Source organism: Scylla paramamosain, unplaced genomic scaffold (genome assembly GCF_035594125.1).
Source record: "Scylla paramamosain isolate STU-SP2022 unplaced genomic scaffold, ASM3559412v1 Contig93, whole genome shotgun sequence".
Lineage (NCBI taxonomy): Eukaryota > Metazoa > Arthropoda > Malacostraca > Decapoda > Portunidae > Scylla > Scylla paramamosain.
The window spans coordinates 55,001-65,000 of NW_026973758.1; the positions used below are offsets into that span (position 1 = coordinate 55,001).

Consider the following 10,000-nt stretch of genomic DNA (forward strand, 5'->3'; position numbering starts at 1 on the left):
TTGATGCAAAAAATGTCCGCGCCTGACGTTGTTAACACACACGACACACACTTCCCTTGAGAAAAGATAGTATGAATGTCTTCACGAGTGTCCTACTGTTTCATTTTAGAGCCCCTCCTCTTGATGACGACACGCACACTGTCAGCTACACTTTGCAGCGTCTCTCTCTTAAATTTTCCCCAATATCTTTGTATCTCCATTTCAGATGAATTGTTCTCTTTCCAAGGGTTGAGGAGAACATGGTCGTGGTTCAAGTGAAGCCACTACAGCCACTGCCTGACAAGTCTTCCACACTGGTGAGTGTTGTTCAAGCATGTCTTAGTATTGCTAATTCCTTATTTCCCAGAATATCTACCACTATATAGTGGAAATGCCTTACCAACACAAATAACGTCAAGCAAAAATAGACTCTACACTAAGTGATGAAAAACGTAGCATCATCCGCTGCACCAAACAATACAGCAGCGAAGTGACACTGCCAGGACTTGAACCAACACCTGCCTGCCTCACTGACACCTGCCGTGGTGCCAGGGAGTGCCGAGGCCCGTGCTGCCACCACGCTGAGAGAGGGAGAAAGAGAAGAGCATCAGAGAGGGATGACCGTGGCAGGAAGGATGGTGTGTTAGGTGACTGGTTCAGACAGTGACAGTGGACAGAAGAAATGCTGGAGAAAGATTAGACCACAGGTGGTTCATGTTGTACTAGTTCAAGGTTTGGCAGAAAACATTTTTTTCTAGATAGACAGTGGCAGCAAACACACAAGGGAGGATGGTGTGGTGGACAAGAGGATGCAGGGAGACGGCAGACAGAATGGAAGCTACAGATGAAAGAAGAGCAGGTCAAGCCATGGCAGCAGACAGACAGACAGAGACAGATTGGATCAGAAAGTATTATTATTTAGTGAGGTAAGGAACTGTACAGCCCTTCACAGTGCTGACTACTTGATAGCAGAGGTGGTTCATGTTGGTTCAGTATTTCAGGATTTGGTTTGAAGCTGTTACGTGAAAAGAACAGTCTGAGGAACGAGAGGTTGTATTGTCACTCGTCAACAAAGTGGCAGAGTATTATTATAACATTTAGAGCCAAAGCAGTACCAGCTGCCTCAGTGTGTCATGTCCATTGTATACTGACAGTCTTGTCTACGCTAGTGGAGGAGAGAGAGGAACAAACCTTGAATCGTCCAAGGTAGAGTTTGTAGCAAAGGATTGAGCAAAGAGTTCAGCTTTAGAGATAGATGTGATAGCAGTGGTGCCATCTGGTTGAAATAAAGGAGGGAAAGAAGAATCAAAGTTATTATAGATGTTTTTTGGGTTAAGTGGCAGAAGTCACGGGGGCACTTAGATCTTGAAAGGTTTTGACACTATTAATGAAGGAGTTTTTGGCTAGTTGGAGAACAGACTTGGCATGGTTCCGGGCAGAAATGTAAAGTGCATGAGATTCTGGTGATGGAAGGCTTAAGCACCTTTGGTGGGACACATCTCTCTCATGTATAGCACGAGAACAAGCTATGTTAAACCAAGTTTTGGAGGTTTAGGTCGAGAAAAAGAGTGAGGAATGTACGCCTCCATGCCAGACACTATCACCTCTTATGCACTCGGCACACAGGGCGGTCTCCGTCACGGACGCAGTAGTCATTCCAAGGAAAATCAGCAAAATACCTCCTCAGGTTCCCCCAACTAGCATAGCCAACACGCCAGAGGCACCTTCGCTTAGGGGATCCTGAGGAGGGATTGGAGTGATAGGACAAGATACAGATACTAGATGTGATCGGAGAGCCCAACAGAGAAGAGAGGGTAACAGAATAAGCAGAAGGATTAGAGGTCAGGAAAAGGTCAAGAATGTTGGGCATATCTCTAAGACGGTCAGGAATACGATTAGAGTGTTGCACCAATTGCTCTAGGTCATGGAGGATAGCAAATTTAAAGGTTAGTTCACCAGGATGGTCAGTGAAGGGAGAGGAAAGCCAAAGCTGGTGGTGAACATTGAAGTCTCCAAGAATGGAGATCCCTGCAAAAGGGAAGAGAGTTAGAATGTGCTCCACTTTGGAAGTTAAGTAGTCAAAGAATTTCTTACAGTCAGAGGAGTTAGGTGAAAGGTATACAACACAGATAAATTTAGTATGAAAGGGACTCTGTTGTCGTAGCCAGGTGGTGGAAAACCCGAAAGATTCAAGAGCGTGGGCACGAAAGCAGGTTAATTTCATTGCGCACATAAACACAACATCCAGCTTTGGATAGAGAAAGTAAGAGGAAACTGAAAAGGGGCTACTGTCAGTTGCCTCAGACACCAGGGTTTCAGTGAGGAAAGGATGATGAAGCTTAATAGAGGAGAGGCAGTGTTCTGCAACATTCGCGTTCAATCTGTAGAAGTTTAAGAAGAAAAACTGAGAGGGGTGTCAAGACATTTAGGGTCGTTACCAGATGGGGACTCCGAGGCTGGTATAGGAGTGTGTGTGTAATAATTAGGTGGTTGTAGTTGTTTTGTGTGCAGGAAGAGAGGTATCTCCATGACCATAACGTTTGGTACGAGTGAAAACATCCTTTGGTTTCCACAGATATTTACCACATACTTACACACTAGTAACAATTTCCACCAGTAGCACCAGAAGCAGTCTTCCTCACACGAACCGTTTCATTGCCGGGACTTGAAGGCTGCTGAAGCAATGCGGCGGAGGTCACGCCCCTTAAAGTATTTATACTTACTGTCAACACCATAACTAAAGCAAACACTTTAGTGCAGGTAGTTAAATAAGTGCAATCATTGTTCCAGATTCCTAAATTCACAAAGTACATAAACTCATTGAAAGTTTTTAGTGCAGGTAATTAAAGTTTTAGTGAAATAATTGTTCCTATTCCTAATGTTGTGTGGTGCATTACCTCAGACAGGCCCACTGGAAGCTGTCAGTCTGCTGCGGCACGTGGCAAGAACCAAGTGTTGAGGAGCACACGTTGTCCCTTCACCAGTCAGCAGGTTACAAAAAACAATGCAGTATTTTGTTGAGTAATCAAAGTAATGAAATGTAAATGATAAAATGTCAGTACTGATTCAGTGTCACACTCCACCATGGCAAAGACTGCCGGCTGAGTAATATTCAAGTTGTATTAGTGAGACTCTACTCAATGTTAATTAAGGCAGGTGGAAGAAAATAGTAAAAAATGTATCATAGTACAAGAAAATGACACTTCAAAGTGTAAACACATCTTTAACAAGTAGACTTGAATGGTCATTAAGTAGTACAGCAGACCCTTCCTACAGTAAATTCACTATTATTTGTTGACTGGCCTTATTGTCTCATTATTTTACTTTGCTTATTATTCTGTTTTGTTTTCTCATTAATACTTGAGTGCCTTCATTTTATCTCTATTATTGTGACTTTGTCTCTCATTATGTTGCTTATGTTGTCTACTCTCATTATCTGACAGACTGCTCGCCTTCACAGGTCTGGGCGGCTCGGAAGTCTCACTACAAACTGGAGATCCATTCTCTTGGACACAGCTGGAGTCGGACACAAGATTCAAGAGGGAGTCATTTTAACGAGAGCTTCAGGCAGAAAATTCGAGTGGATTTTCATTTCTAAAAATATCTTATTTTTTGGGGGGGATATTTTGAATCCTTCTTTGTGGAAAAATAACTCCAGATATTATGATTCTAGCTGGAAGTTGACCTGAGCAATGTAGGGTTTGCTGCTGTGAGATTATCACCAAGGCACAAGTGTCCGGGATTTAAAGATGATGGAAATGTGTCCTGTGTGCTGCTGTGCTGGGAAGAGGAGAGGAGCAGCAGCAGTGGTGGGGCTCTGCTGCTGCTGTCACTAGTGCAGCTGCCTTCCCTCAACATACTGTGTCTTCTCTCACCTGCAATGAACAACTATGAACAATACTTTTGCGATGAAGAACAGTGAATAACACCTCTCCCCATATGATTGCAAGTCTCTCTCTCTCTCTCTCTCTCTCTCTCTCTCTCTCTCTCTCTCTCTCTCTCTCTCTCTCTCTCTCTCTCTCTCCACAGTCCTACAGTATGTCCCCCACAGTATGTTTACAAACCCACAGTGACTCCCCACAGCCCCTCACCAACACCCTCACCAACAATTGTCTCCACACACACACACACACACACACACACACACACACACACACACACCATTACATACACAAATGTTGCAATCTTGTACACACACACACACACACACACACACACACACACACACACACACACACACACACACACCATTACATACACAAATGTTGCAATCTTGTACACACACACACACACACACACACACACACACACACACACACACACACACACACACACACACACACACCATTACATACACAAATGTTGCAATCTTGTACAGTGTCTACAATAAAGAATGAAACCAAAATCGACAAGCCTAATTTTCTTGCGGCCTGCGTGAATGTAGTGAGGCTCACAATGTGTGTGTACAAGTGAAGAGTATATTAGATGCATGATTAAAAAATATGAGGCTTACACAAAAATACAGGACACAACTTGATGAGTATGGTGAGTCAAGTGTGAGTGTCAAATGTGAGTCAAAATGCTCAACTTTGAATTAACCTACAACAAAAAGTGACTAAATAAACACACTATGAAAAAATATAATCTCATCAATAAACACTGAAAAAAATTATATACACCAACACAAAATAAATAAATAAATGAAGACTAAGTAAAGCAAATTAATCTGAACGCCAATACACAAACCAACATAGTCGTATATTTTTAAATACTATGGTGAAAGATAATGAAGCTTAAATATTGAAAGAGAGAGAGAGAGAGAAATTTTATGTGGTCTTCTTAAATCAATCTCTCTCTCTCTCTCTCTCTCTCTCTCTCTCTCTCTCTCTCTCTCTCTCATACACAAACAAATAATAAAAAATAAATAAATAAGTAAACAAACAAAATACAAACAAATAATAATAATAGCCATCCACAAACCAATCCAGTGCATCCACACCAAGCCACACCAAGCCATCCCTATCCAGCCAATCACGAGCCAGCAGCACACACACACACACACAAACACACACATACACACAGAGGATTGGGAGAAAGGGGAAATAGTGAAAAAGGAAAAGGAAAAAATAATGAAAAAAGGGATGAGGGAGAGAATAAGAGAAAATATGGCGAAACAAGAGGAAAATGGGGAAAAATAAAGGAAAAAATACGAATAAAGACAAAAGGAAAAATGAAGAAGAGGGAAAAAAGGGGAAAATGGAGTGAGGAGGGGAACACTTAGGGAAAACAAACCAAACAATAGGGCATTACATTGTGATTAGGTGCAGCAGGGATGGATCATGAGGATTAGAGAGAGAGAGAGAGAGAGAGAGAGAGAGAGAGAGAGAGAGAGAGAGAGAGAGAGATCTGGTCAGGAATTTAATTTTGTGTTAGTGGTTGACGCCATTTTCTCTCTCTCTCTCTCTCTCTCTCTCTCTCTCTCTCTCTCTCTCTCTCTCTCTCTCTCTCCTTACAACAGTTTTCTCTTTCTGCTTACTATCGCTCTTATCTTTCGTTGAGAGAGAGAGAGAGAGAGAGAGAGAGAGAGAGAGAGAGAGAGAGAGAGAGAGAGAGAGAGGAAAACATATTACACACACACACACACACACACACACACACACACACACACACACTTTTCACAGGCAAGTTAACAACTTTAATAAAAAAAAATAACCCTTTTTACCTTACCTATCACAATAACCCTTTTTTACCTCCTATCCCTTCCCTTCCATATGAAACCGAATCAATAAGAAATATCACTTGCTTCTCTCCTGTAACTTATAATGAAACGCTCGAATTAATTCATAAGGTGCACAAAGGAGCTTAATTAGTGAACAGGAAAGATTAAAATGCATTGTGGGAAAAAAAAAAGGTGAAATATGAAGTGAGTTTGAGGGAAGGTGTGTGTGTGTGTGTGTGTGTGTGTGTGTGTGTGAGGCTTAAAAGGTAATGGATTTTACAAGTGAAGAATGTAAAGTATTGTATCCGAAAGCATAAGGGATTAGACGCCCTGAGTGAAGCGATTACAGGTGTCTATTGTTCCCGTGGTTGATATATTGAGACAGCTTGTCCGCCACCTTGCAATTTCTTATACAGGTTGTAACGTGAGTTTCTGCAAATACTTAAAAAGGTGAAAGAACGTGTAATTGTAAGTAGAGAATGTTCTATACACATATGCATTGTAAGGCTTTGTTTACCCGTCAGAGGAGTTGAAAATGTACGGGACTCGCGGGTGTGCTCTGTGACATGACGGACACACTGTTGCGTTGTCGCAGCCTCGGAGGTGCCACTTGGTCAAATTACGAGTGGTTTAATCTTATTTTTTTGCAGGCTGTGAAATGTTGCAGTATCTTATAACAAGACAAATGGTATAAAAAAACATGTAATTTACCGATAAGCATTACATGACAACATTATTGCGATGATTAAAAGTACTCCTGTAAAATGCTACGTGGCATCATCAAAGCAAAGGAGCAGGGGGACCGAGTCCAAGTGACCTTGAAAACTGCTGAGTGATGATGCTACGCAGCATTTTACAGGTGTACTTTTAATCACCGCAATAATGTTGTCGTGTAATGCTTATCGGTAAATGACATGCCTTTTAATACCATTTGTCTTATTATAAGATACTGTAATATTCCAAAGCCTTCAAAAAATAAGATTAAACCATTCGTAATTTGAGCAAGTGGCACCTCCGAGGCTGAGACAATGCAGCCGTCTGTACTTCACCTCACAGCTACACGCAGAGCACAGCAGCGTGTCCCATACATTTTTCAACTCCTCTGACGCACGCCGCCCACCACCAGGATCGGCGGGTCGGACATGATGCGGAAGAAGGCGCGGGAGCCGAAGTATTCATCCGCCGTCCACCGTCTCTCCGCTGAGACAGCTGCTCCTTGTGTCACAGCTGAGGAAGAGAGAGGTGAGGGTTAGGTCACTCCTGCAGGAACACGAAGGAAGAACGAACACCAATAGACATGGCCACTCGGAGGGATACAAAGGAAACACAAGAAGTAAAAGATAACGACAAGAGGTTGAAATCGATCATAAATGAAGAACAAACAGTAATAGATAAGAGCAAGGGGTTAGATCACTCACAAAGAAATACAAATGAAGAACAAACAACATATCTAACTTGTATTTTGGTTCTTCCGAGGCTGTTTGTGACAAGGCACACTGAGCAATCCTGTAAAAAGTGGATGTAGGCTGTAAAATGCAAGGATGCAGGCCCGGTGAGAGAGGGAGGGAGGGAGGGAGGCAGAAAGGAGGGAAGGAAGGAACGTGGGAGAAAAGAAAGGAATAAATAAAAACAAAGCCTCCCCCACCAAAAATAAATGGATAAATAAATAAATAAATAAAAGGAAAACGGAGAATAAAAGAAGAAAGGAAGGTATGAACAAAAGGAGAGGGAAAGGAAGAGAAGGAAAAGAAAACGGGAGAAATCAAATGAAAGAAAGGAAGGCAGGAAGGATGAAAAAAAAAAAAAAACGAAATAACGGAAAGGTAGAAAACGAAGAAAGGAAATCAAATATATACAAAAAGGAAGGAAGGAAGAAAGAGGAAGGAAAACGATGCCATAAGTAATGAGAGGGTTAAACGAAAAGAAAGAACAGACAAGACTTGAATTTTTTTTTATTTATTTATTTTTTTAGGTAGGAAGGATACTGGCCAAGGGCAACAAAAATCTAATGAAAAAAAAATGCCCACTGAAATGCCAGTCCCATAAAAGGGTCAAAGCAGTGGTCAAAAATTGGTGGATAAGTGTCTTGAAACCTCCCTCTTGAAGGAATTCAAGTCATAGGAAGGTGGAAATACAGAAGCAGGCAGGGAGTTCCAGAGTTTACCAGAGAAAGGGATAAATGATTGATTGACGAAGAATTGAATAGACGAGAGAGAGAAAAAGAGAAAAAAAGACGAGAGAGAGAGAGAGAGAGAGAGAGAGAGAGAGAGAGAGAGAGAGAGAGAGAGAGAGAGAGAGAGAGAGAGAGAGAGATAAACAAGGTCCGAGAGTGGCGAGGATGGGGGAGGCTGGAGGGTGGTGAAAGAAGGGGTACTGGAATGACTGGCAGGATTGTGACTATCTATCTTTCTGTCTATCTATGGCTGCAATGTGAAATACCGAAGCGTGAATGACATGAGTTTAAATATATGACTGAATTTTGCATGAGTAGAACGTGGAGAACATGAGCATGAATGACTGAAGAGTGGATTTATAACTGCCAAGCCAAGCTAAGCAAGCCAAGCCAAGCAAGCCAAGCCAGGCCAAGCAAGCCAGGCCAAGCAGGCCAGGCCAAGCAAGCCAGGCCAAGCAAACCAAGCCGTGAAAGGCGAGGCACGCTAAGTTAACCACACACTTTTGATGAGTTATGGAACGTGTGTGTGTGTGTGTGTGTGTGTGTGTGTGTGTGTGTGTGTGTGTGTGTGTGTGTGTGTGTGTGTGTGTGTGTGTGTGTTGTTAGTTGTTGTGTCGTCAGTTGTAAGTGTACATGAGAGAGAGAGAGAGAGAGAGAGAGAGAGAGAGAGAGAGAGAGAGAGAGAGAGAGAGAGAGAGAGTCTGACACGCCTCCACGGATCAGTTATAACGTAAACTTTCTCTCTCTCTCTCTCTCTCTCTCTCTCTCTCTCTCTCTCTCTCTCTCTCTCTCTCTCTCTCTCTCTCTCTCTCTCTCTCTCTCTCTCTCTCTCTCTCTCGTTTCAGGTCCGCTGCCACAAATCGCCTTAACACAAGTGGACCAAACTCTAATTGGTGCCCATCCATCCACAGTGCCAGTGTCCCGTGAGTGATGGATGGCTGGAAGGTTCCTGACTGCACTCACCAAACCCTAACCAAACTCCAAAACACACACAAACCTTCCGTCACCCTCACCTAACCCTTTGTCCTGAAACATCTTAAACCATCCCAAAAATGTTTCTCATCTAATCCCAAACCAAAAAATATCCACTAATTTGCCTCGCCAAATTGCAAAACGGTCCAAAGAAACCGTCCTTCAATGAACTACGAAGGGCCTTCCCTCAGCTTAACCCTCGGTCCCAAACCATCCATTAGCTTCCCCTCATCAAATTCTAAACCATTCCCAAACCTATCATAATAAAAAACCTGATCAGACAAAAATCTTCCGGCTCCCAACCATCAAGCCATAAATGAACCTTCCCTGTAAACTCAAAGCGTCCATAAACCCTCCCAGTTCAATCTCAAACCATCCAAAAATCTTCACTCATCCCAAAACTGAAACCATACATACAAATCTACAATATTAACACAAAACACAACTATTACCCCTCACTTTCCCTCTCACCTCAATGCAATTACCCGCAGTACCACTACTGGCCTGATATAAACACATAAATTTTCACCTATTAAATCCGACAAAAAATCAGACTTTCACCTACAACATTAATATTAAAAAACAGCTAATACTCCCACTTTTCCTGTCACTTCAGTGCAATTTCCCCGCAGTTCCACTAATGACCTCAAAACAGACTTACCACTGGTCAGCCCAAAATCAAACCAGGCGGGACCACCAAAAATAAATTAAGTGCGCATCCCTGAAACAATCACTCGTAAAACCCCACAAGCCTGCAAAGTGGATTAAAAAAAAAAAAAAAAAAAAAAACCCTGCCGCGAGTTTTGGTCCACACAACACCGGGAGGCGGCGGGAAGCACAAGGGCCGGGAGGAGAGGACGAGAAGAGGAAACACTGGCAGGATTGCCTCGGTGGTGTGTGTGTGTGTGTGTCTGTCTGTCTGTGTGTGTGTGTGTGTGTGTCTGTCTGTCTGTCTGTCTGTCTGTGTGTGTGTGTGTGTGTGTGTGTGTGTGTGTGTGTGTGTGTAAGTTCGTAATGTACTGATTTTTTATATCAAATTATCGTTTTTTTTTTCCTTGCATGTTGGTGCACACAACACTTACTGCTTCAGGTAATGACAACATGCAAAGCAATGAGAGTAACATAAAGAACTTAAGAAAATTAGGGAAGGTACACAA

General features: G+C 42.4%; 1 protein-coding gene and 1 long non-coding RNA gene across 15 annotated transcripts in view; one reads left to right on the forward strand and one right to left on the reverse strand.

Moving 5' to 3' along the window:
• LOC135098944 (uncharacterized) overlaps positions 1 to 10,000 on the reverse strand; it is a 25,095-nt gene that overhangs the window by 1,099 nt on the left and 13,996 nt on the right. The window contains exons 2-5 of one of the 5 annotated variants that reach the window (XR_010267525.1): positions 6,787 to 6,925; positions 2,877 to 3,854; positions 2,574 to 2,682; positions 1 to 560 (exon numbers count right to left, since the gene is read on the reverse strand). The exon at positions 1 to 560 is cut by the window's left edge and continues 1,099 nt beyond it. This is a non-coding gene — a long non-coding RNA (uncharacterized LOC135098944). Of the gene's footprint in view, positions 3,855 to 6,747; positions 6,926 to 7,153; positions 7,199 to 10,000 lie in introns of those variants that run through there. The other 4 variants (XR_010267523.1, XR_010267522.1, XR_010267524.1 and 1 more) reach the window with 4 other exon arrangements.
• LOC135098943 (uncharacterized) lies at positions 156 to 4,391 on the forward strand. 10 transcript variants are annotated; one of them, XM_064001370.1, is made up of 4 exons: positions 157 to 296; positions 742 to 905; positions 2,882 to 2,970; positions 3,423 to 4,391. In XM_064001370.1, the coding sequence occupies exons 1-4, from the start codon at positions 240 to 242 to the stop codon at positions 3,575 to 3,577; spliced, it is 465 nt and encodes a 154-aa protein (XP_063857440.1). In that variant the 5' UTR covers positions 157 to 239; the 3' UTR covers positions 3,578 to 4,391. The 10 variants fall into 10 exon arrangements, 2 of the variants coding, with proteins under 2 accessions (XP_063857440.1, XP_063857442.1); XM_064001372.1 differs by having other exon boundaries at positions 3,440 to 4,391; XR_010267517.1 differs by lacking the exon at positions 157 to 296 and adding an exon at positions 2,600 to 2,739 and having other exon boundaries at positions 765 to 905; positions 3,440 to 4,391.